Source organism: Limanda limanda, chromosome 16 (assembly GCF_963576545.1).
Source record: "Limanda limanda chromosome 16, fLimLim1.1, whole genome shotgun sequence".
NCBI lineage: Eukaryota > Metazoa > Chordata > Actinopteri > Pleuronectiformes > Pleuronectidae > Limanda > Limanda limanda.
In genome coordinates, this window is record NC_083651.1 from 14,837,634 (window position 1) to 14,864,127 (window position 26,494).

Below are 26,494 nucleotides of genomic sequence, written 5' to 3' on the forward strand. Positions count from 1 at the left end.
AGCTTATGTGTATTTCTTGCATGTGGTGGGCAGTGTCCAGAGAAAACACGCTTTAACCAACAATTCTCAAGGGGGTTTATTTATCATTTGGTAAACCAGAGGTACATCTTTAAATGGAAATGAAATCATGAGAAACAGTCAAAGAAAATGAATGGTTAATTTTTAAAAGTATCTATATACCTAAGTGCTTAAAACTGTCGGGATAAAATGTGTGATTTTAAGATCCAAATAGTTTTTTTAAAACTATATAAAAAAAGATTTACTTAATCATAACCACTATTTAATCTGACCTCTAAAAAAAATATTGTAGCTTGATTCAGTGATTTCTTTTAGGTAAAAACAGATAAAAAATAAAAATGTTTCCACAAGCATACACCAAATGCCATGCATGTTAACTTTGCTTGAATATTTATCTTCTGTTAGGGATCTCGTCCCTCAGTGCTTTCACTACACAGCCATCTATTCATTTTGAAAAATGTGCACAAACAAGACCTAGAGGTACAATTGTCACAACAAGCCTGACTTTGTTAGTTTCATAGAGTAGTGCCTTAGCTACTTTTTAATTACCAGAAATAAGGTTATTGGGCTGTATAAAGGATTATTTTCTAAACATAAATAAACAGGTCCTCACTTTATCGACACGGTCACATTCTGGAGTGAAGTCCAAGGATACAATAACAAGTGCACTACTGAGATAGCACAGCATATTATCAGTGAGTCACATTATAATTTAACTTCATGATGGAATGGAATAATTAAACAGAGTGAAGTGAAACCTTTCAAAGATAACGCCTTTGGTCATTCATGAGATTATATAGTTCATCACAGGTGGTGTTAGACTGACATGAAATAGTTTATTTCTTTGCGATCCTTTTCAACCCTGAAATGATTCAGTGCTTCTTGTTTATGTGTAGTCTAGGATGAATTTAGTGTTTCATCTCTCTCTCTTTAAACCAAAGTCCAACTATAAGGACCATCAAACCATTAACAGTATAATAAATCACAAAGCCAGTAGCATAACTTGTTTAAATAGGATTACTACAGCATTGTACACCTACAGCCTTGATGCATGTTAGGCGTAACAGCAAATTAATGTTAGTGAAAACTCCTGGATGTTATGAACAGCAACTGGTAGCAGAGCGAGGTTTTCTGTGGAGCTTGACAGTGTCTGTGGGGATGAGGTGGTCTGTTCTTTCATCCATTGCCAACACTCTGCGTACTGCTTCCTCAAAGGCCACGGCCACATTGGTGGCATCCTTGGCACTGGTCTCGTAATAGGGGTAGTTGCCGTTCTCCTGGCACCACCGCTGAGCCTCCTCAGTAGACACCTGCCGCTCCGTCACGTCCACTTTGTTGCCCAGGATCACAAAAGGGAACTTCTCCGGCTCCTTGACATCTGCGTAGTAAATGAACTCCTTCTTCCAGTTGCCCAAGTTGAGGAAACTCTGGTTGTCGTCGACACTAAAAGTGAGCAGGCAGCAGTCGGAGCCCCGGTAGAAAGGAGTCCTCAGGCTACGGAAGCGCTCCTGGCCGGCAGTGTCCCAGATCTGCAGGGTCACCTGGTGGCCGTCCACCTCCAGGTCCCTGTTGAGGAACTCCACGCCGATGGTGTGGAAAAGGTGCGCGTCGAACTTGTTGGTGACGTAGCGATTCATGAGCGAGCTTTTCCCTACACCCCCGTCACCCAGCAGGATGACTTTCAACAGGGATGTCTTTGTCGTCATGGCTATTCACTCCCGGTCGACCACTGAGAAATAATTCACCTGGTGGAGACGTGCAACGATTGAGAGATATTTCATATTTACACCACATACATATAAACAACAACAAAAAAACATTGTGACCAATCACCAGTTTTTAAGTGGATGACATGTGCCTCTTCCTCTCACCCCTGACGGATTGTTGGCCTCCTCCTCTGGTCCAGATCATGTGCTGTAGACCCTGGTCCTCGGTCACATGCTCGTGTGTATGATGATGAAGGGAACGGCCATGTAGGTGACGTTCAACCAGCTGGAACACAGTGATCAACAAACAGGTTGGTCATTAACAGAACGTACAGGACAGCTGTTAGCTGAGTAGCATCAATCATCTGCGAACACATTGTCCCTGTAACGCTAGTGGGCTCGTTGTGTGAGAATGTAAACACACAGCACCGACATTGAGGTTATGAAAGCAACATAGCAACACACATGCTCGTGGAGAGGATGTGAAATATGCGTGAGCCAGAGCTAAGTGTTAGCTACGCTACGCGAAGATGAAAAACAAAAACACAGCTGGACTTTTGTGGAATATACTTCCGCCCGGCTAGCTCTGACTTACGTGCAAGAAACACAACAATAATAACTCACCGTGCACGTTGTTCCCTGTGGAGTCCGACGAGGAGTAAAACGCCAAACAGCTGGAGGAATGTTCACGCATATGTTTGACAGCTCCAGATCGCGTCGGCTCGCAGCGTTTCCTGGTGAGCTCCGACAGGCTCCGTGCTAACAAGCTAACCGCAGCTAGCCCGCGGATCATGTGATCGTGCGAGGCGAGAGCAGCCAACGAATGCTGAGGTAACGTTTCAGTCCCTTCTACATACACGTGATCCCCATTAAACCGGGTAAAAACACGCACATTTACTGTTAAAACGAGCAGAACTTAGCTTTACTGAGGGTTCGTATTGATATTAACGAGCTACTAGGTCCCTCCAGTGCTAATATAGTTCCCTTGTTTGTAATATTCCTGCACCAACACCAGAGAGCGACACTGCCTGTCACCAGCCAACACCCCAGCAGCTGCTGACTGTTCCAACAACAGACCATGACAAAGGGAAAAGTCCAAAAATACGTTTCAATGAAAAATAAGGGATGCAGGATTAGCTATCAGGCTTTTGCATGAAACTGGATTTGAACTTGAACAGCTAGAATATATATAACATAGCTTTACACCACAAAATAAGTGTTTGGATCTTAATTAAAGGTTAGGCGTGTACGATTTAGGTAAAAGGGATCCACTGGCAGAAGTTGAATATAAATTAATCCTAGTGATGTTTTCACAAGTGTTTAATCATGTTAATTGCAAATTGTTGTTGTCTTTACATTAGAAAGGCTCTTTATATTTAAATACTTTATATTTATATCAGGAGCAGGTCCTCTGATATAAGGCCGCCTTATATTTTTTACACTAGGCCACACTGGACAAACTAAACACCTTTTGATTCTCTGTCATGTTTGGAAGTGGAGGGTGAGGTGAGGGCTATTCAGCTGCAACAAGCAACTCCACCTCTAGATATCAAGTTTTACACACTGAACCTTTAAGCCAAATTACCTCTCCCACAAGGTAAATACAAAAAAAATGCAGTCACAACCCCACTTAAGTAAAAGTACACAAGCACTATCAGCCAGAGATATGCAGGGGTCAGCAGTAAAAGAAATAGTTCTGCTGTAAAAATTAATCCTTCTGTCTGAAATCCTGTTTTATTAGTTTCTTAATACTGGTGCATTCCTACCTAAGCAGCATTTTATTGTTGTCACAATGTCACTGTTCAAGATGGAGCTGGTTTGAACTATTTTATGTACACTGGTGGTTTGGTCCAGTGGTTCCTTACCTGAATGTCTCATCCAAAGGGTGACCAAATCTATATGAGCGGATGTGAGGTGATTAATGGAAATTGATTAATGGCAAATGCTCTGTATATAATTAGCACTTTTCTAGTCTTGATAACCACAAAGCACATGTCTACTACTACTTTATTTGTATTGATTTCATAACATTATGATTTCTAACAAGTTATAATAAACCTTCTTTCCCCCACCTTTAAATATACATAGCTCTATTATTATGAAATATGTTGATCTTATTCACTTTGAGTGTGCATGGACTTCTCCATCAAGTTTCTTTTATAAAACACCACTGATGATATCCTTAAATTACAGGATCAAGATCGGTGGTTCCCAAACTGGGGGTCAGCAGGTCAATTCACAGCACCACAGGAAACATTTCAACACCTGCACATCAGTGATTTGCAGGTGTTGTCTGGAAGTGAGTGTTTTTGCTCTAATCAATAACCTTTGGGATAATGGGGTCATGGGCTAAAAAGTTTGGGGAACCTCTAATTGTGCATAGTAGCCTTTATGAAAAACAAAAAGAGTGGTAGACAGCGTTAGAAAAACAATCAGTTTTAATGTCATAGTATAGTATAATATGAAAGCAAAATTTACAGCAGTTATGCACTGATACGTTTTATCATTTAAACTAACTAGCCTTCAAAAAAGTTATTCATCAAAGATCGAATTTCAGCAAACATTTCACTTAAGAAATTCACATTACATGTTACTGATTATTTTCAGTTAACTTCAGCAATGCACTATTGCATATACATAACACAGGACTAAGCACAATACTGTTAAACATAACTAACAGACAAAGTTAGCATTTCCACCTTTTCCTGAGATCTGAGTTATCTGTACTGTAAGAGTGTAGTTTAAAAAACCACAGTAGACATAATGGCAGGGTGGGCTGATGTTGTAGCATGGTGACAAAGTAAACATGCATGCTGTGATTGTACATAATCTCCTCCTGAGAACATGTGTCTGTATCTTTGTGTAGTTGTCCCGAGGCAAGAACACTGAGAAAAAAACTCCACAACCGGGAGATCATAATGCACAGGAAACGGGAATCTTTGACACGTGTCATTTTGAGGAGATTCCTCAAATTGTTGGTACAAAAGGTGGAGATTCCCTAAAAGAGCTGGTCCACGTCTTCTTGACAGGGCCCTGAGGTCAGCACCACGTTGTCCAGCCCGATCTCTCCTCCAACACCTGTGCCGCGCTGAGCTTCGAAGATAATCTGAAAGACATCAACATGTACAATTACAACTCTAGTTTGCGCCACATGGCATCAATAGAAGAGTAACATAAGTACTGCATACATTTTTGATATAAAATGTGTGCTGTTTTTAACTCGTTTGTATGATAGTTATTATTGTTATTATGTGCCTAGTAGGCTGGATTTTAAAAGTTAAAGCCCTTGTATACAAACAGGTCTCAAATAAGGAGTTTGAAATGTGTCAGATAACCCAAGTAAAATCCGCCAGCACTTTTTAGCTTCAGTAGGCAAAGGCAGTCAAACCTTCACCTGTTTCATACAAATTTGGGCTTGCCCATAATTACAAATTATTGACATGCGCCTCCATCTGGAATGCAGAACAGCTGTTTATACTGAATACGTACCAAGCAGCAGGCACATTCAAACTCTTTTCAGAAGCTTTTGAGCCACAAATATTGTTATTATTAGTAACTTTTGTTTGACATTGTCATGCCTATGACATGTCTAATGACTTGAGTGCACGACTCACAGATTCTGGGGCCTCTTCTTTCCAGGCAACGGTGAGGAGCTCTGTCTGCCAGCCCTGGTCTCGGCTTTGGCTCTGCTCCCACACTGGGTAAGCATTGTTATCCAGCAGCACCTTGAGACTGCCCACGTTGCGTCCCACAACATGGTAGTCAAAGTTGAGGCAGAAGCTGCCCTGCTGCACCTTGTCATTGAGAAGCAACTTCAGCTTGGCCATATTCTCCTTCTCCCCGAGGAGCCCACTCATAGCCATGTAGTACTCTGCACCTGAGAGAAATTGCAGTAGCTCTGATTAACAACTGCATCTGACTGTGCAAAATAATTCATTTTAATTAATATTTAAAACAGGGTATCTTGGTGTTATTACCAGTATCATGGTAGGCTACACTCCAGTCCATGTCATCAGCTCTGTCTTGGACCCACTCGCATGCTCCCTGGTCAAAGTTGCAATCCATGATGAATTCTACAAGGTATAAAAAGACAGGGACACAACAGCAAATGAATCATGCCCCCAGTCATTATAAAACAACTGCTCATGAAAAGATATTTAATTACCTTCCTGAACTGGTGCTATTTGGATTTCTTTGACTTCTGTGGCTGGGCCGAAAACCGATTCAAAGTCCTCTGATACTGTGATTAGAGATTAAACGAAGAAAAAAAAATTCAGTTTGAATAATTAATGTCAAAAATGACAATTGATGAATAAAGGTAGACACAGCTGTACCAGGGTAACACGTCATAACACTTTTTGTCTATGAATTCCTGAAGAAATATGTGATCTTAAAAAAACAACTTCCATAATTATGTAGCAAAGAGACTTTCGCCAATGAAACAAAAGCCAGAAAGGGGCTTTTAACCAACAGGTGTAGACCTGCCCTGCTGTCACTCATGTCTCGAGATGGAACTACGACTTAAGGATACAGCCCCCCCCCCCCCCCCCCCCCCCCCCCAGGCCTTTTAAAGCTCTTTCAGTGAACCAGCCCCGTGGCAAGCAGCCCTCGACAGTCAGACAATGACAGCTGGGGTTATTTAACCTGCTCACCCAGGGCGAGCTAGTGGTAGAGAGGTCTCGAATGCTGATGACAGACTCTCCAAAGAGCAGTCAAGTGTGTTTGCACAACAGCTGTTTTGGGGAAAACATAATAAAAGGCTTGGGGGCTTCGTAACCTCCCTCCCTTCCTCCTCCTCCTCCCAGGAGATGGGAAGCAGGCCCTGGATTCCCTGGGCTATCACATACCGACAGCGTAACATTCCTCCCTCGAGGTGATGGATGTCTTGGGGCCTGTCTCCTCTTGCTGGTTCCTAAACACACACTGTGTTTCCATAAAGATCAAGAGCGATGGTAGATACATTTATGGGGTGTTTCAGTGGAATGCATACTGCTGAATAGTCAGACTGCCCACTCTGCACTTTTTATCTGAAGAAAGTGTCTGAATCTGCTACCAGAACAAGCAAACACGACCCAGGCCAAGATGACATGTGCTAGAAACCATCGTAATTCTTTTTTATAGTGCAATGTTCTTATTGAAGAACATTTTTCTTCAGCTAACCATCTGTTATGTTGGTCACTTAAGAGTGATTTATGTCTATGCCACCAAAACTGGAAATGTGCATTATTATAAGTAAGCTTTCCAAGAAGAGTATAGATTTTAGCAGCAAATTTCGGTCGACAATGGACATAAAGCAAAGGCTCAGACCTTTTCTACTATTTCATTCTTATCTCAGCTGCCAACTAGAAAGTTGATTATTGTGATCAGATGCTGTGTAGTAGACACAAGAACAACATCTCCATAGAAACCCTCTGACTTTGTCTGTAATGCATTGCAGACCACCCGGAATACTAGAAAAACAATTATTGCAAGGCAGCCACACTTAACTGAAAACATCTCCTCTTGGATTGAGCTGGTTGTCTACATCTTCCTCCTCCTCCTCCTCCTCCTCCTCCTCTTCCTCCTCCTGCTCTTCATCAAGAAATTCTTCCTCTGGTCCCCCCTCTTTCTGGGCGCCAATGTAGACCTCTCCATCATAGTCGAATGGCTGCTGGTTGATCTTAGGGGGTAAAGTTGCGACTGGTTCAGGGATAATGTTTTTGATTCCCTCGTCTAGAGTCCCGGGCCTCACTTGGGAGTCTGGGATGGCTGCAGGCAGGATGAGGAAGCATATTAGACAGGTGGAACTGCAATCAAGTATAGGAAGTATAGTATTTTAGGTTTCAGGTTCAAATGTTGTTTATTGTCATGTATTTTGCAGGTGCTGGTCTTGATCATCTCTTCTTTGCAGTTACTTACCAGTTTGTTTGTGAAATGCATTACATTTCCACTGCAGGCAGTAAACGACAGAACATGCTAAAACAATTGATGGGAATATCCTTTTCCATGCCGATGCATGGTTTGAACACAAGCATTTGATCACATACAGTGCATTCAGACCCCTTTGTCTTGTCTCATTTTGTTATGTTAGTGCCCTATGGTTAAAATTGTTTGAAGTTTCCTAATCAATAAAAACACTCAATGTCCCATAATAAAGTGAAAACAGAGTTACAGAAATATTAAAAAGGAAAAACTGAAATATCACTTTGACATAAGACTTCAGACCTTTAACTCAACACCAAGTTGAATCACCTTTGGCACTGACCATGGCCTCAAGCGGTCTTGGGTATGGTGTGACATGTTTTGCTTGCTTTGATTTGGGAATTATCTGCATTTATTCCCTGTATATCATCCCAAGCCATGTTGTGTTGGATGAAGACCCTCGGTGGACACTCATCGTCATGTCTGTCTGGAGATGTTGCATTGAAATGAGGACTCTAGCTGGGCCACTCAAAGACATTCACAGAGTTCTCCCTCAGCCCAGTGTGGGATCTTGTGGTCTCTGATTAGCTTTTCCCTCAACGCTCGAGCCTCTTTGGTGTCTACCATGCTTAACCCTTGGATTGCTGTTGGGTAGGTAATGAGCAGTGTCTGGTCTCTCCAGACATGATGCTGAGAAACAACTGGTTTCATCAAAGCAGAGCATCTTGCTTCCCATGGTCTGAGAGGCTTTTAGGTGCTTTCATGTGTCTAACAAAGGAGAGGTTTCCATCTGGACACTGTGGCCACTGATGATTGTGCTTTTGGACATCTCTCCAATCTCTGGAGTTTAGCCAGAGTGACCATCGAGTATTGAGACCAATATACATTCTAGATGTACAAATTTTGACCAGGGAAGACAGTCAATGACTCACAAATTGGCCCCACGAGAGGTTAAACGGATGAGAGAGGATCCGTCTTCAGGAACTTCAAGCATTTGTCTTTATGATCTGGAGTACTGAGAATCTGTACAGACACATCAAGAGAAACGAGAGGCTCTTTGCATTTCAACTGTCAAAGCAAATCCACTGAAAACTTCTATCAATGTGATATTTCTGTTTTTCCTTTTTAATACATTTCCAAAATGTGTAAAGAGTGAAGGGGTCTGCATATTTTCTTTATGTTCTTCACTTTAAGGGTCATGCTGAAGATTCTAGTTCTCACATCAAGCCTGCGTGTGCTGTGGACATACAACATGTTCAGCCATGAGCAAGCAAGTGTCAGGGGAGGTGTTCTTAAAAGTAAGATGAAAGGATGAATGGGGATGCAGGGGCAGGGAGAGAGCAGCGGAAGCAGGGTCTCGGATTCCACTCAGTCTCACCATTGAGGAAATCATCTGCACTGCCTTTGTCTCCATCCCACGACTTCTGATAAAACGGCTTGACTACAAAACATAAAGGCATCTTCATTCAAGCTGAAATCTGGCCTCGGCTTTTTTATGTGAGTTGGCTACCAGAGGCTTCACCTGCTATCATCTTGTTCAAAGAGGATCAACACAACCTGTCCTTTCCCTTCTTCGTCAGTTGGCTTGCTACCATACAGTGTCATATATCTACACAGGTGTGTTTTTAATCTGTGGCGCTTCATTGCTAACATCTGTGAAGAGGAGTAGAGTCAGGAAAGCAGGAAACTGCCCTTGGCAGGACTGTGATTTGCCGGTGTTTAAAGAGTCCAAATGAAATATGTGGCTGTAAAAAGGCTCCTGACTTCACTGACTGGCTGCTCTCATCTGGGAAAAGCCTGAGATATAGGCTTTTGGGTTTTAGTACCTACTTAAAGAAACTTCTAAAATTAATTAAGATCTCACCAGAGCATTCAAAGCCACTGCCCCTGAAGCCAGGCTTGCACCTGCACTTGAAGGATCCTTGAGTGTTCAGACAGACAGCCTGGTGGCTGCACTTGTGGGTGCCGGCTGCACACTCATCGTTGTCTGGAATTTAGAAGAAGCCTATTTGTACCTTAAGGAGCACAACTGATCACAAAAACTATTTCCCCTTAATAAATTTGTTTACCTTACCTACACAATCATATTTTCCGTCAACATATTTCAGATCGTAGCCGCCCTGGCACTTGCAGTAGTAGCTGCCAAAGGTGTTCACACATTCTCTGTTGTATGGGCACAGGTTCTTCCCGGTAACACATTCATCAATATCTGCAGGGAAACAAAACAGGGCAAGATTTTAAATGCATCACATACCTGGACACACCTTGGTGAAAAACTTGATATGGCAATACACTACGAAAGTACATCACATTACCCCAAACTGCAAGTTGTTTAAACCCGCAATTTGCAAAGCGCAATTATAGTATGTGCTGAATTTGAGCTGAGAACTTTTAGCCAAAACATGCCAGATCAGCAATTTTAATGTTTTTTTGTAATGGTTAACTTTATTCCTATTTCTCCAAATCCTTGACACCTCCTGCCGACTCTTGTCTTGGTTGGGGCACAGCCAGCTGTGTGTTTCCTCTAATTCACAGGGAATTATCGGCTCCTCTTTCTTCGTCTGTCAGCATGGAGAGTCCCTATCCCTGTGTAAGAGGGGCATCGTGAAAATGATCCCTCACTGGTTTCCCACCAGCCAACACTACTAATTAGCTTGATGTGGTGCCTAGGTCAGCTGGAAGTACTCTTTTCAGTATGTGCAGTTCGGAGGCATTGCTTTTGGTGTGGATGAAACATAGCTTGCAACATTAATGATGCTTTTGCACATGCCATATAGTCATAGTAGTCAGCCTATCAGTATTTTGATGAATAAATACACCGATATGTTTTAATTCAGTCATATCATTTTGCTATTTTATGTAATTCTAAAATGCATGGTTTCACATGTCCCTACTTGTAGTCAGAAATTTAATGTATGTGCCCGCAGCTAGTTGGAGGTCTATCGCACAGTGCAGATTAAAAGACATTAAGCCAAGGTTCAAATTTGTATATTTTAGAAATATTCAAGATAGTATTCCATGTTGGATGGATTTGATATGCGTCTGCATCATGACAATCTATTGTTTGTCCGCTTTGGCTCATGTGTGTCTGAGAAACATCTCATTGCTGTATTTTCCTAGTCAAAGTGTATTTCTGCTGTGAGTCTATTTTCAGTGTGTTAGATCCATAGTCATCATGAAATAAAAATCCTCTTTAAACTATTATATTACTTCCCCTGTCTCATGTCAGCCTGGCTCTGTCACAGCTCAAGCCCTTTTGTGGGAAGAAAAATAACTTAATTGCATCCATTTGATTTACAAGCCAAGCATGTTCCAAAGCCACATAGTAGAAACTGTTTCCGCTCCATTACTGAGATAAAGGGTATTTCTCCATCTGTTTTTTTACTTCCTACAGTTTGCTTATGCTTATTCTTGTGAAATATTTGAATATTTTAGGATTTTCTGGGGCAACATCAAAAACACATTCAAAATCCTGTGTGTTTGTGGTCGCTCACCGACACATGTCCTCTCATCTTGCCCCAGTTGAAGCCCCCCAGATGGGCAGAGGCAGCGAATCTCCCCCTGAACTTCCTCACATCCGTACTGACAGTGAGCAAGAGAGCAAGTTCTGGAATCTGCATTCATGGGCACAAACCAATAAGCACACATTTACAAATGTGCAAATTCTGAAACTGTTTGCAACTGCGACTCAAGGGAAGTACGAATAGTAGCAAGGTGAAACTTACTGGCACAAGATCCGTCAGGCATCAAGGTGTATCCGTTGAGACAGTAGCACTTGTAACTGCCATAGGTGTTCATGCAACGATGTTCACAGGGACGAGGTTTCAAGCCACACTCATTTGAATCTGGAAATAAGAGTCATCTTCATGTTCTTGGCCACAACAACAACTTTTACAAAAGGTCAAACTTGGAATTCAACCTTAGCACAGCTTGAAGACTTTCTTAGAAGCATTTATCAAAGTAGCAAGGAAAGTAAGTTATGAGGCGGACATTCGATCACCCTGTACCCAGTTTGACCCAGGTTTTCCAGACCCTCTTCACTGACCCCAATCACTCACCTTGATTACATGTCTTTCCTGTGTATCCTGGGAAGCACTTGCATTTGTTGGGGCCAACACACTCTCCGTGCTTGCAGCCGTGGTCACACTGAGCTGGTAAAACATTTAACGTGGTGGAAATTAGCATCAGAAATATCCGTGGTTTTGAGGATGATGGACTGGAGTCAAACCACACATTCTATTATGCAGGAAAGGTTTTTCAATCTACATGTGGGATTTCCTCCACATTTACTCGGTTAGGAAAATAGCCCTCATGAAAAGAACAACAATTGTGGGAGTAAAGTCAGACTTTTCCATCTTATATGTCTTGCTCATTCAAAAAGCATTGTATGCAAAATGGAATGTGAATATAATGGTTGGTGTTCTTATATCAAAACTGTAATCCACTCATTATAAATAAGTCTTTGGATTAATCCTTACCCTCACAGTGCCCTTTACTGTTTTTCTTCCAGCCATAGCAACACTCCAGTCTCCCACCATAGCGGCACACACCTGGTTGGTTTCCAGTAAGGACTTGTCGGTAGTGCCTTTGTAGAGGAAGAGAGAGAGTAGAAGGTAAGATCTGTGATTTCACAGTCTCAGCAGTATTCATAACCTACACTGGTAATCAGTGGAACACTGTAATCTGGCCATAAACCCTAAACACAGTGAAAGACGTTCAGTTTATCACAAAGAAAGTTTTGCTTTCAAGTTGCCAAATGCAGGCTTCCAGGCATCCGTTTCTGATTATCGGCTCCAATGGTGGTGTGGTGTGAAAGGAACAAACAACCTAAATAAAGAGTCCCCTCACATGCTCCCATATAAAAGTAGGACTCCCTGTGAAGCAACAGCCATCTGACAGGATGTTGGCAACAGATGGAGAAAAACACACTAATCAGACATTTCCTGTGTTGTATATTGATACCTATCGGTCGACTCCGTTTCCTCTGTTTTACTTCATCTGACTCTTGTTACCGGAATCAGACGAGAATCTAGTGTAAAGTTATTCACAGTTGTGGATTTAATAACCGGCAGTATTGCTTATAGAGATTACATTACATAAAATGCTAATGTGTAAATAGGTAAATGGATGCCGGAATAACACATCCAAATCTAATTTGAGAGTTTCCAGCATCTCGATCGTGCTCAGTTGCAGGCTCTAATATTCCAGATGTTAAGGTGTTGCAGGGGCAGCATCCTAAAAGCAGCCTCGGCTCCATTGGGACTGGAGGAATCTGAGACCTGGTAGAAATCAACCAGAATAGCTCGGAGAAGAGGGACTCCTAAGTGTGACAGGTGCTCTTCAGTTATTAACAGTTGCTGCGCCGCATTTAGCTGACACACGGCCATAGCTCCCCTGGTACCCTGATGGCAGCAGCAGCAGCAGTGTGTACACACAATCAAAACAACATCTTCCCTGTAACGATTTTAAAGCACATAATTCACTGCAAAGTAGGGAGGTTCATGTTACTTATTGAGCTGCTGCACTTAGAATAACAGTGTGTGGAGGAACTCAAAGTTAATGTGGTAGTAATTCTTTTTTCGGCTGGATCAGATTGCACATTAGCCAGTACCATAGGTGGAATTTATGGTTTGTTATTGATATCAGAACATTTCAGGCTCGCTGCAATGTGATAGTAACTTTATAAGCACACAGGAATCTCTCTGACATTACTTTTATTGACTCTTAACCACGCAAATATCACACCTGCTGCAGGCCCATACCATGCAACTTAAAAACAATCGCTGGCTCAACTTCATCGACTTACCTATGGGTTGCTGTGCTACCAGAGGAGATGCAGATCAGCAGGAAAGCAGCACTGACCAAGGCGAATGGCTGCATGTCTGTGACTGTGAGCAGCCGGAGCACTTTGTTTCCCACGGGGCTGACTTTGGTCGCTCTGAGTTCTTACTACTCTTCCTGGGGGCTTACTCTCATTAAAGTGCTTAGACAGGAACAGGTCTCAGTTGAGCTTCTACTCAAGGCACGCCGGATTTATTGTATTTCCAGAGCACAAAGTCAGAGTCTCCTCCAAGGCAGAAAAAAAAATCTTGCTCTCTTCAGGCAGCAGTTAGTCGGAGTGTCCCATAATTTTCCACGTCTCCCTATGTAAAATTCCAGAGGTGGGTTGACACTCTGTGAAATGACACTGCACTGAGAGGGATAGGTTGTGACTTCTGAAGGTAGGAGTGTGTTTGAAAGGGGGGTGGGGATTTCGTTTAGGGGTGCTGCTCTCCTTCACTGAAACCTTATACAGGACCACATGTCCTGTGAATCACCAGCAGGAGAAATCATAATGTACAAATGTGAAATGCAGGATAATTCGATTTCCTCTCTTTTCCGAAATAACAGAAGCTTTACATGGATCTGTTCGACAGGCTGCCTATGCCGTGTACTTTGGGGATAATTAGCTCTTATCGGCTAATTGTGGAACTCAGACGTGCATAGGCCTGTCATTAGCAGCTGCAGTGCTCTTTGATGTCTTACTCACAGGTAGCACATAAAGCTTTGCTCCCGCACACGTGCTAGTTCCCAATTCAGCCATAAAAAAAGGTGTAAGGGGTTTGCATGCTTTCAAAGCCAGCTCCGACATCTGGTCCTGTTCCCCTCAGAAATGGACAGGTGATGTTTCCTGCAGGAGTTTCAGGGTTTTGTTCACATTTGTCGTTGAAATACATCTCCCATGTTTTGGTTGACGGATGTCATTAAAGCACTGCTTCTTTTTACAATTTAACTGTCTGTCCAGTGCTACACCACCAGAAGAGGTTTATAATGGCGATAACTGCAATGGAAATAGTTCTTCAATGAGGAGGAAGTCTGTGGTTAAACACTGTAGTTTAGCGCAACAATCGTTTTACCAGATATCTGGTCAGGGCGTAATAAAGTTTGAGCAAGTGTTGGTTATATCTCATTTTTTACATAGCGAGAAATCAGCATTAAGTCAGTCTAGTTGAACCCATTTATCGCAACAATAATTACCAAGGACGATTATGTGTTTTTATGTCTGTCTACCAGTTACATTTGGGTGCAGATCTGAAAAAATGGGTGGGTCCAGGATTTTTGTTATCACTGTCCCTGCAGAGTTTCCCTCAGAATTACTTTCACTTGTGATGGTAGCCGGGGTGCTCTCACATGCAATGAATATCAAGTGATAGGTACACATACTTAGGGGTCACACATATGTAAATACAGGCAAATGATAACTGCCTAATGAGGCACATTACATGTCATCTCTTTACTATCTGCGTGGATGGTAACAACTTTTTATGTATGATAGCCTGAGCAGCAAATAGCATTGTACACAGCTATGCAATGCAGCAACAAAGCAAAACACAAAGACACAGATCTCCTATGTTATAATACGAGGTGTCGAAATGTTTTCTGTGGGGGGACAAACATGTCTGAGAGCTCATACACTTTTGAACAGAGCAACGGATACACATAGGCAACTGCTCATATTGCTCATATTGCAGGATCCACATGCTGAAAACTCTTAAGTGCTAATCCAGGAGGAAGGTTGAGAGGCAGAGGAGGTTGGGGGAGGGATGCAGGCAGTGGGTGCATGTGTGCACAGCTGATTGGATCATTTGAGGAGCAAAATAATTGGAGAGTATGTTCAACGGAAAAAAGCCAAACTTTTACAAGATAAAGTCAAGTGCCTTTTAAAAACTTCAACAGTTGTCGGTGATGGGTGGGTTCACTTAAGCAATGTTATTGTCTGGTGAGTGACATTATGCTGAATCCTTTCATATATATAATGAGGAAGATATAAGAGCTTTAATCAGAAAGTGAAGTGTTGTGTTGTTGAGTGTCCTGCTCTTGCCTGGGGTATTGCATTGAACAAAGAAGTAAGTGATAGCATCACATGCAGTCATGTCGCTAGATGCACAACATCTTCAAAACCTCAATTCTTGGAAAGACACAGAGACCTTCACCACACAAACACACACTTCTCTCTGTGTGTCCAATGTATAGCCTGCAACCCGACTATACTAGTACTGACATCTCAAGCATGTGGGTCACGCATCATATACATCAAAGCTGTGTGCTGGCTTTATGTGTGTGTTGCAAACTCTTTTGGGAAACCAACATCTGTTCTCGGTAACTTTATGGGGACTTGTCTTCCCTTTGGGGACCAATAAAGACGTCTCTGTGACATTATTCACGTAATTCAGGAAGACATGTCGTAAGGTTAGGTTAAGGTTAGGTTTACTTAAAGGTGAGGTCTAGTTAGGGTTAGGGTAATGATTAGGGTCAGGCAAGTTATAACTATGGTAAAGGTCAGAGGAAGTTTCCAGGAAATCAATGTAAGTCAATGTGATGTCCCCTTCAGTCATGGAGAGTGTGTGTGTATGTGTGTGTGTGTGTGTGTGTGTGTGTGTGTGTGTGTGTGTGTGTGTGTGTGTGTGTGTGTGTGTGTGTGTGTGTGTGTGTGTGTGTGTGTGTGTGTGTGTGTCTGTGTGTCTGTGTCTGTGTGTGTGCTTGCTCTCTGTGCTCTAGGATAGTTTACAAGTCAACAGCGCCACCAGCTGTCCAGACGTAAATTGTGCAGCATAGTGGGTTCTGTGCTTATAGCAATTCAATGTTTTCATATAATGCTGATACAGTATTATCAATATCATACATGAGTGAATAACACAAGGATTGCCTAATTTATGGCAGCTATAAAGTGCAATGTGCTGTTGGTGATTCAGCACGTTTAGACTATTGAGCTTTTACAAAAGCCATTACTAAAACCACAAATAGTTTATATTAATAGTACAGGTATGTGTTGTTTATTGTGACATGTTTTTATAGTTAAATTATTGAGTCCACTTAGTTCCTAGTGCAAATAAGGAACACAAGGTCCAGATTACTCTCAGCTGTTCTTTCCTTTTATTTTATTACACTTTTTGTCCAGCAGGGGGAAACATAGTTCAACACTTGCTACTATTGAAAAACTAAAAAGGCCAAGTTGCTAAATACTCTGACTGAATTCAACTTGTAGCTGAGCGGGAGTTTCATCTTCATTCCTTCATGATTATGTATCAGACATTATTGTGTCCGGGGTGAATGTGATTTATGGTTTAATGTGCTGTGACTAGTTTTGAACAGAGATCTCTGATGCGTGTGAGTGGAAATTTACCAGCACAGTGAATTAGAGTGTGCTTTGTCACATTTCTGTCACAAGAGGTCCACATCTGTTTGGTTATGTTGACTGAAGAAGGTCGCATCACATCAAGAATGACAGGCACAATACAAAGAGAGGTGGCTACTGATTGGTCTGTTGTTCACTTTACTGTTTCGAGGACATGAACATAGACACTGAACCTGGGTTAGTTTTAGCATTTGAGTGCATATCATAGATCCAAACTTACATAAGTCACTTCTGGCTGTTTTCACGTGTTGCCTTTGGAATGAGGAAGCAAGTTTTGTCCTCGTATCCTTATGTTTGCATTAAAGTGGCTACAAATCAATGCTCAAGTGGTGCAGCGCTTCTTTGCAACATCACAGCCTTCAGGACACTCCCCACTTACCCACGTCTGACAATTCACCGTCCTCTTCCTTAACTCGAGTTGATCACGCTATCGTTTGATAAAGCTGCTGATAACTGGGCTTTACAATCTGTAGTTCAACCGCCCTAAAACAAGCATTTCCCTTTTTTTCGAGAAAATCTGATGCGCCAGTGTTCATCAACTCTGATGGGTCCCTCACTGTGGCCCATGATACGATGAGCAAGACTCTTACTATAAAAGGATAAACCTGGCTGTTGAGGAGTTATTTTGAAAGTGATGTGTACACGACCACATCCTGCCCTGAGTGGGAGATGACATGAGCAAAGACTGCACTGCAGAGAGCACCGACTGCAATGAAACTGAGCCTCTGCTCATCAAAAGGTTATCGTTTGGGATAAACACTATTTCAGAGGGTGTGTTTAAATACTTTTAATCAATGCTGCCAAGATTGACTTCTAGGTTGTCTATAGCCCACAAGTCAAGTTTAAAAAAGGCTGTGTACAAAGATCATTGGTGCATTTTCTTCTAAATCTGCTAAAGCTACACATTCATCTATAATTATTTACGATATTTTGTGTTAATTTGCAGTGTGGTTGTTCTAAAAACCCTAAACCTGACCAACCGACACGTGTGAGACTGAAGTTGTGCAGGCAGTGAAACTGTAACTTCCTCTTGCAACATTAAGTGTGACCTTAAGAAATCTGTTTGACTGGGTGGACGTGTGCAATTGAAATGGAGTATCCATAATATAATCTGTAGTAAACACAGGGGGTTGTACACATACCCTCTTGCATGTAAAGAGAGAGATACAATTTTCAACATTAAGTTTCCAGAAGAAGCCATGACTTAAAGATCAATTTACATCAAAATATCAGATTTCATTTTTTTTTTCTGCTGGCTGTTGTGATTTTATTGCTCTTTTCTATTTGTGATCCAACAGAAAACTCCTGTAGTTCAGACACAGAATATTTTATATGTCCAGGTGCTTCTCCTGGAACATCTGCTGCCTGCAGATTACACCATGACAGACTGCTGCTTCGTGGGTTTGAACCCAGTGCAACCAGAGAGACGGACCTTGGGGGATTCAGGCCACGCCCGAGATCACACAGACACTTTTGCCGTGACGAGCGTGACAGACTAAACCTAAGCTTAGGCCTCAGCTGGGCACCCGTCCCCCTCTTATTAATAATGTAGCAGTGGACACCACTGTACCCTGCTGTGAGGGAAGACCCAGAGCTCTCAAGACACCTGATGTGTGGCCCACCATTATTTATTGATGTTACAGTATTGTACCGAGCTGGCCACTCCCCTGAAATAAAACCAAACTACCTCAATTACTTTGCGTTGTCCTCCTGCATTAGAGGCGGGGACAGGCCTTTGTCTGCTGCATTAATGCTGACTTTTCAGTTTGGTTAATTTAAGCGATGCATTGCCACAATGTTTTCTTGTGAGGCGTCTTCCTTGGTGCATGCTGACTACATTCCAAACACCACTAAAAAGAAAATCACATATGCTCCAGTAAATACAGGACTGAAGATGTTAAATGTAACTTCTGTTTTCTTAAATCTTTGGCTGGGTCTAATGGGGAACTTCCCCCGCTGCACTTCCTGCCAGATATACATACATGTACTTTTCAAACAGCCTCTTTTATTAGCCACCCTTGCACACAAGGTTGTGCATTACCCTTTTTACAGCTTTTTTGTATTAATCAGTAGTGCTGTCTTGTTTCACTCTTTGTGTTTGCTGAATGTTTCTACCTGGTACATGCATTTTGTAGTTAAAACCATGAATACAACCTGCACAGCCTTGGCATGTGGTTTTTAGTGCAACACAACACCTACAATATATTTTCCATTCTGTTATTACCAAAGCTACAATTATGAAGGGACATGGCACTGTGATAATGAAGCCGTAACTGGAATTTGCATTGTTCTTTTATGTCTTGAAAGGGTACAATTTAACATTTAACTTCTTCAAGTGTCAAGACCCCAGAGGTTAGAGTTTAAATACCGTCCTTTATTCTTCTGAGCTGGTGAGGTTCATGCCGGATATAATTACACAGTTATATACAAAGAAAAGAAACCAGCTCACCTTAATACAATGAGTGTGTAAACGGAATGCCTAACATGATGCAACATGCTGCAGTATCCCCTTCTGGTTATTACCGTGTCTCTAAGGTGCCTTGACTCTGTCTATGCAGGGATTAAAGGCTGTTGGACATTCTTTTTAAACAGTTGTGCTGTGTGGTTATTTGTAAAGGTCAATGGAAAGAAAAAACAAATTTCATTTCCTGTTTCTAGTTGCAGGAAGAATCTAAAAACTAAGCAGAAGCAGCAAATAAACACAATTAAATGAAATCAATATTATTAATAGTTAAAATATGTTTAAACATATGCATACTCGTACATGCACATTCTGCTTGGTTCACATTTGCATATATATTGTTAGGTCCGAGTAGACAGGAATGAGGCTCCTCTGTTTCAGTGTGTGCACAGTATGAGGTGGAAGCAGCCTTCAACAAAGGGAAGAGAGAAAATGTCACAAATAGCAGAAGTCCCAAGTACCGGTTTAAAATGGTTGGCCTGTGCTTTGTCTCGACGGCTTCCGCAGGCCCACAAACACACAAACACATGCACCCACGCAGAGACTTCCATGTGCTGAGCCACTCTGATTAAAGCAAGATTAAACAGCTCTCAAAATCCGAATGCAATAGCTTTAGTGGCCTTGTTTCACAAGTAGCTTTTTTTAGACCAATGCTGCAAGTTTGTGTGCCTTTATGGTTTGATCACGAATCTTAATATATTTTCCAAAGGAAATTCCCTTGGTCATTACAGGATGCCCTACATTTAGTTGAGACATGTTGACCAAGACCAAGGCGCATAGAAGTAAAATATACACAAACACATAGGGTTCCCTTTCTCCAGGTTCTTTGGCTTCCTCCTACTGTCCATTACATGACTGTCCAAAAAATGACCTGTGAATTTAAATGTGGGGAGTTGTTTGTTTCTGGATGTTGACCCTGTGATGTGCTGGCGACCTGTCCAGGTTGTACCCTGCCCCACGCCCGATGTCAGCTGGGATTGGCTCTTGCTCCCACCATGATAGGGGGTTTAGATAAAGAACGGAGGGAGCCAGTCTCAAATTATTTCATTAGACTCCTGCAGCATTATATGTCTTGACAAGTCTTATTTGATGTGTGCAGCTTGTGGTAGGAGTCATTGGCACATGGATCAAACTGTTCTGAACATCGTGTAGCTGGCGTACAAAGTTCCTTACTAGAAGCTGATATTTCAGGCAATTTATACTGATGGTCATGGGAAAGAAGTGATTGTAAAACACTTGCACAATACTAATTCAAATGCAAGTCCACCAGCACGGCTGATTCATCTGTGGAGTTTTGCTTCTACTTTGAGGCACTGCAACTCTCTAACCACATCCTCTTACACACCTTTGAAACCTCTGAGTTCAGATGACAAACAAGCTGCTGTAACACACATTGAAACTGTAAATGCAGCACGATCAGATGAGCAATTACAAAATTATTGTTTTTGCTCTTCTTAAGTGCTATTGCAGGCCTAGTATCTAATGCTAACATGTTTTTAAAATAGCGCATTATAAGTGCACACAAAGTTATGATGATTCATTTAAGATAAATGATCATCCTATATGCAGACAGTGCAATGAGCACTCTGGGAAACTAGTCTGTATGTTTGAGAAACCGCTTGTGTGCATAAGTGGGAGGAGGAGAAGTTGAGACATGGTGGAGCTCTGATGATTTGTCAAGAGCATTATTCTGCTCTGGTATGATGATGTATACCAGCCCAAAGGACTTAACTCGAGGGCAACGTTATTAGGCCCTATGCTAATGTTTGTGGGGAAATCTCCATAAATGTCACGTCGAAGTTGTGAGACTAAACTAAACCAAGGTGTGTGTTGTGCCTTGTTGTGTTGGAAGCCCAGCTTCACAGTGGTGCGTGTTTCAGGGAGGAACTTCTTGTCAGTCCTGAAAGTCTGGTCAGAAAAGGCATTTAGTCTTTTCTAAAAAAAGGGAACTACTTTATTTCCTGCAGTGCGAACAGCCCTCAGCAGTTTTCAGACTAAACTTGTGACAGAGCGTTAAAATAAGAAAAGTCTTTGTTCTGTCTCTCTTCTCATCCACCCAGTGGCCTAGTAACGGTGGGACCTATAGAGGCCATGTTTATGAGGGTTTACATGCCATTACAAAATGAGAAGATCTGTTAGGTAACCTGTTTGGTTACATCTGCATTTACACCGCAGTGTTTGCTTGCGGTTCTGCTTTTCAAACATATGCAGTTTCCTTTGGCTTGAACTAGAGAAAGTGGATGCAAATGCCTATTTGATCACTAATCACATTTTTTGCAAAACAAATTGTAGTCGCTTTCCTCATCTCCCACGTCTGTTTTTCTTTACACGTCTCTGTCAGTCTCGGCTGCAGCTCAGACGTATTCCTCTGCTACTTCCGTGCTCTACATTTTCTAGCTCTGTTTGTGTCTATCAACCTTCAACCTTTACTTCCGGTGCTTACGCCAAAAAAGGATTTCTGTCACACAAAGTTTGCCTCCCCCATTAACTACTTCCTGTCACACAGAATCGCTGTTATCATGCAAGCTTAACGCCTCACCTTGTTCCCACTCTGCTGAATGTGTGTCACATACTGGGAATCACAAAGCAAGAGCTGGTAATACTGTTAATTCCTCACTGTCGTCCACATTTACTGCACCTACGCTGGGGCCGATCTGAAGTATTTGGTTTGCCAGGCTCGTAGGTGGCGTGTTACCGTGCACACTGGGGGGGTGATACTTGCAGCTGCAACGCACACGCATGCACATGTCACATTGAATCACACAGCACTTCATCTCTGTCAATGCCCTCCAGACACGTGTGCTTAGCTAATCATTTTATAAAAATCCAGTCCAGCAAGCCAAATAAGTAGAAGTCTATTTCTTTATGAAATTAGGGGACTTTTTCTTAACTCAACCTGTAACTTAGTAAACAGAGCCCAACTGATTTGCCAACAGGAGCCTTTTATAGACATATACACTTTTACAGAATGCAGAGAAAATGTGCACTCATGCTCTCTTTTACGCCATGGCCTAATGTTCATATCACATATTTTGGAGATAATGTCTCGTGTTGGTGCGTCCTGTTTGTCCTCATTCTGATTTGTCTGTGTTGACTTACAGATAATTGTTTCCCTGTTCTTGTAATTTTTTTGTAATGAACGCACGATGTTCTCTCAGCAACTGTTCATTAGGGTAAGTAAAGGTTAGCAGCTTTCAGAAAACAAGGAACAGGTTTGGCAACATCATCTCACTATTTACTCTGACTTTGTATTTGGGTTACCGTTTCTAAAAGCTATTTTAAAGTTTTTATAGATTTTCGTTTTTAATTCCCATTGAAAGATAAGTGATCAGTTTTTAAGTTGGATAGATATTTTCTGTCTATGCCACAAATCTCAAGTATCACACAAGGCACATTTTGTGGAGTTTCTCTGTCACACATAGCAACCATTATGGCGTGTCACTGGATTGGCCAGCACACGCCCTCAGCTTTTGTGTCTACCTATCACACAATGGCGCCGCTGCTTTTTCCCACCGTGAGTATAATAATGAAGACAAAGATGAATTGTCCCTTTCGTGACACACTCAGATGCTGAACCTCCACATATAGAGGAGTGCCATTTTTAGTCCTGGACTCAGATTTAGTACACCTGCTTACATTTTCTCATATAAATCAATAAAACTGATGGATTAAATTGATCTTAAATGTTATTTACCAATCTGAATCCATATTATTAGTCCATGGTTTTTATCGGCTTCTGTACTGACTGAGCTTCGACTACTACTGCTGTGCTAATAAGAATTTCACATATATTTCGACAGTGTTGGAGTTTACATATCCTAATGTGTCTATGAATAGTTTCAAGGATTCTGTCACTCTGCCAATACTCTGCTCTGTTATTCAGTGTTCGCGACAAAACATACAACTTGACACCATAACACCACACCTATTTGGTGCCACACGGATTGGTTTAAATGTTTGACTCAGGTCTTTTGTAGTAACTGAAAGAAACAGTAGTGCTCTGCTCGAATAACATTTAAGTGAAAGTACATCCTTGTTGCATCCCAGTTCAAAACAAAGAGCTTGAACTGGTGTGTGACCATCTGGAGGACTGGTAATTTGTTAAATCAGTGCTGATTCACAGTCTGTATAGCACTGCACAGCCACTATAAAAAAGTGGGCGTTAGCTTTTAAAAAATGCCTGTTTCTCCTTTTTCAAATGTATAAATTTTTTAACCTTAAGAAGGATTCATAAAGTGTTTTGGTCATTTTATCTCGAAGGATACACAACAACTAATTGGCTGGCTATAACAAACATCCCTGCATTCTTGCACAATAATGTAGAGCACGACACCCACACATTGCCCAACAACAATTTGTGAAACAGGAGAACCAGGCTTGAACAGGTCGCCAATTTAAAACATTTTCTTTCTCCCCCAAGGATTTTCTTGACCTGCACTGTGTGAACCAAACAGTGGAAAATAGTTCACTGGGGAGTTTAGTTTCTCATGTGTCACTTCCCCTTGCAGGTGTTGGACAAGCCTTTATTTTAATAGCTGTATATTTTTCCCCCATAACATCTGATAGCACACCTAGTACAAACACAACACTGATTTAAAGAGGAAAAAAATACACAAATGTCAGAAGATGTCTATATTGATGATCATAGGACAGAGACCTTCTCCACGCAGACAGCTAAACTGCTATATTGTCATCAATTTATTAGTTAATTATGGTCATCAGGAATACTAATTCCCTATCATTTTGTCTGGACTACTGTTAGGTATGAAGTAGTTAACATAACTCTACACATGTAGAGTTCTGAACCACACAACTGTCTCCAATAACGTGTGAAAACCTAGAATCTCCTGTCTGCTGCCATGGAAACAGAGCAGAAGAAAGATAGACCGGGCGGTCAGGTTTTCAGAGCGAACACAAGGAAGGCAGTATATATATATATTAAAACAAAATTCCTGCTACTTCCTCCCACAGTCCAGAGACTTTGGGTTAGGTTAACTGGAGTATATAGTCTGTAGGTGTGAATGTGGAATGGTTGTCTGTCTCTGTATGTTGGCCCTGTGATTAGCTGGCGACCTGTCCAGGGCGTCGACTTCATCTCATCCAGGGTCGGCTCCGATTGGCTTCAGCTTCTCCCCCGTGACCCTCAAGGCACTCGCACTTAACTTCAAACATAAGATCAACCAATTTGTTTTAAGGAGACTTCATGGCTCATACTATGAGGGGATACAATAAAGCCCAACATGTATTTAATGGAACGAAGCGAATCAACACGAGGAGAACAAAATGATATAAATGCAGCATGCAGGTCACCTTTAAATGTTCAAATCTAACCACAGTGAAAAACTGATCTCGTTGACTTTGAGCTTTGAACTCCAAGTATTTCTGAACTGCTACTGACCATGTGTGTTATAGACCCAATGTCCCCATCTTCTAATGCGATAATGCTCCACATCACATAGTAAAATGTGTCTCGAAGTGGTTTCGCGGCAATGACTTCAGTGTACTTCAGTGCCCTCCCCGAGTTACCAGATCTAAATCCAATAGAACTTCTGGGAAGTGGTGCCTCTCTGCCATGTAACAGTACAATGTGATTGTTGATGTGCAGTATGAGCCCTCTGTGGGGAAGCTGACGCTCCTGAGTGCTCTCATTCTCAACGCACATTACGTATGCGGCCATATTCCGGCTGCGGTCAGTCAGTCCAGAGCGTGCCCATTGCAACACTGGCAGATGGCCTCGTGGTGCCTCAAGCCGAGTGCACCACAATCAGCCCCTGGTGTCACGTCACTGTCATTTGCATCCCCTGTCATGGACAGTTTTTTTCAAATCCTCATGGAATGCAGTCAATAGTAAAGAAAAAACGTGTTAACTGAGTTTTGAGCTTTCCAGTCTGTCTCCCTTTGAACTATTCTTGAGGAACTTTGTGTGCCCTTCAGCTTATTATGAAGTTGTCAAGTCTGTCTAATAGGCCACAATGATATTTAAACAAAGTTGTGTAGTTTAGTGTCTTGTATTGTGCAGCACTGGATTATGTTATAGACACATGTTGTTACTGGACAATGAGGAGCTGTGTGACCAGACTGCTCATAAGGGCTGAGACTCGGGCTGGCATTACAGATGTGTGTATAAACAGTGGGCCCATTTGTTACTTCTCTACCTCAGCAGTTGAAGGTTGGTGGTTCAATCCCTGTCTCCTCCAGTCTCCGTTCCAAAGTGTCTTATGGGCAGGACACTGAATCCCAAATTGCCCCTGTTGGCCAAGGTTACAGTATATGAACTGTGTGGGATACAAAAAAGTGCTGCGTCTGTAGTGAAGCACTGTACCAATAGTTTCACCAATGGGTGAATGCGGCTTGAGGCGCTCCGATTCGTCAATAAGACTGGAAATATGTAAATACTACTAAAACCAAACCAACACGTCCTTTTTCCCATACTAAAAATGACTTCAGATTAAATGCAGCCTCATGGGAACGAGGATGAATGTGGCATTGTGCCAGTCCCTCAGCACAGCCTATTGTTGTTCCAGCACAGCTGTTATGGTCTACTGTATGGACACAGTTACATAATCTCTCTCACATGATACAGCTGTCGCCTCCGTGCTGCACAACAGGGTTGTCCATTTTTCTTTTTTAATTAGATATTAAATATATATTTTTAGCCTCATAGGTGCTGTGGTTTAAACATGGATGAGGTCACCCAAAAATTCAATATGTAGTCATCACAGTCTTGCATGATTTGTCACGTACATACAAAATGGGACGCTATTCTCCTGATTTTGGTTTCATGCAGGCAAACGGCAGAAAGCCTGTCAGAACACAGTTCTCAATGTATGGTATGCAGCCTCCCCCAGCAGTAAAAGATCCGATGCTCCTTGCGTTTGTGAGCATGCAGGGCCTCAGGGCATGTTCCAGAAATCAGCCTCAACAGGCCACGTAGTACGTGTTGATCTGATTACAGTACAGGCAATGATTGCTGCGAACAGAGTTAGATCAAATGTTTCTTACTTTTAATGTAAAGCAATTCCAAAATACTGCAGCGCCTGATTTAAATCTAACATAACTGGGCATAAGTGAGATTGCGACACAATGTTCCCCCCAGAATCCAGCACCTGAGATCATTCAAGGTGAGGGCGTGGTCAGGAATTCTCACGAGTACCTCTTTGCAGGTTCAGTGTGAAGCTGCTGTAGCCACAGCTGGAAGCAGGGAGGGACTGGACGTGCTGTTGCCCAGAGTTG

The 26,494-nt window shown here is 42.0% G+C and overlaps 2 protein-coding genes across 3 annotated transcripts; both read right to left on the reverse strand.

Annotated features, from left to right (window-relative positions):
* Positions 1 to 61: 61 nt before the first annotated feature.
* rab9a (RAB9A, member RAS oncogene family) lies at positions 62 to 2,758 on the reverse strand. 2 transcript variants are annotated; one of them, XM_061088244.1, is made up of 3 exons: positions 2,349 to 2,758; positions 1,890 to 2,010; positions 62 to 1,763 (listed from the first exon to the last, which is right to left on the reverse strand). In XM_061088244.1, exon 3 carries the CDS (start codon positions 1,722 to 1,724, stop codon positions 1,116 to 1,118), a length of 609 nt encoding a protein of 202 aa, XP_060944227.1. In that variant the 5' UTR covers positions 1,725 to 1,763; positions 1,890 to 2,010; positions 2,349 to 2,758; the 3' UTR covers positions 62 to 1,115. The 2 variants fall into 2 exon arrangements, with proteins under 2 accessions (XP_060944227.1, XP_060944228.1); XM_061088245.1 differs by having other exon boundaries at positions 1,852 to 2,010.
* A 1,964-nt stretch (positions 2,759 to 4,722) lies between these two features.
* On the reverse strand, positions 4,723 to 13,505 carry egfl6 (EGF-like-domain, multiple 6). The gene is made up of 13 exons (XM_061088333.1): positions 13,432 to 13,505; positions 12,104 to 12,210; positions 11,684 to 11,776; positions 11,351 to 11,470; positions 11,120 to 11,239; positions 9,700 to 9,834; positions 9,490 to 9,612; positions 9,004 to 9,066; positions 7,212 to 7,472; positions 5,890 to 5,964; positions 5,702 to 5,797; positions 5,339 to 5,601; positions 4,723 to 4,830 (listed from the first exon to the last, which is right to left on the reverse strand). Exons 1-13 carry the CDS (start codon positions 13,503 to 13,505, stop codon positions 4,723 to 4,725), a joined length of 1,638 nt encoding a protein of 545 aa, XP_060944316.1.
* Positions 13,506 to 26,494: the final 12,989 nt, after the last annotated feature.

Coding starts and splice junctions, on each gene's coding strand:
- rab9a (XM_061088244.1), bottom strand. CDS start 1,724: ATGACGACAAAGACATCCCTGTTGAAAGTCATCCTGCTGGGTGACGGG.
- egfl6 (XM_061088333.1), bottom strand. CDS start 13,505: ATGCAGCCATTCGCCTTGGTCAGTGCTGCTTTCCTGCTGATCTGCATC. Junction 12,211..13,431: donor GGTAGCACAGCAACCCATAG/GTAAGTCGATGA, acceptor TCCTCTACAAAG/GCACTACCGACAAGTCCTTA. Junction 11,240..11,350: donor GCCTGACGGATCTTGTGCCA/GTAAGTTTCACC, acceptor CCATGAATGCAG/ATTCCAGAACTTGCTCTCTT.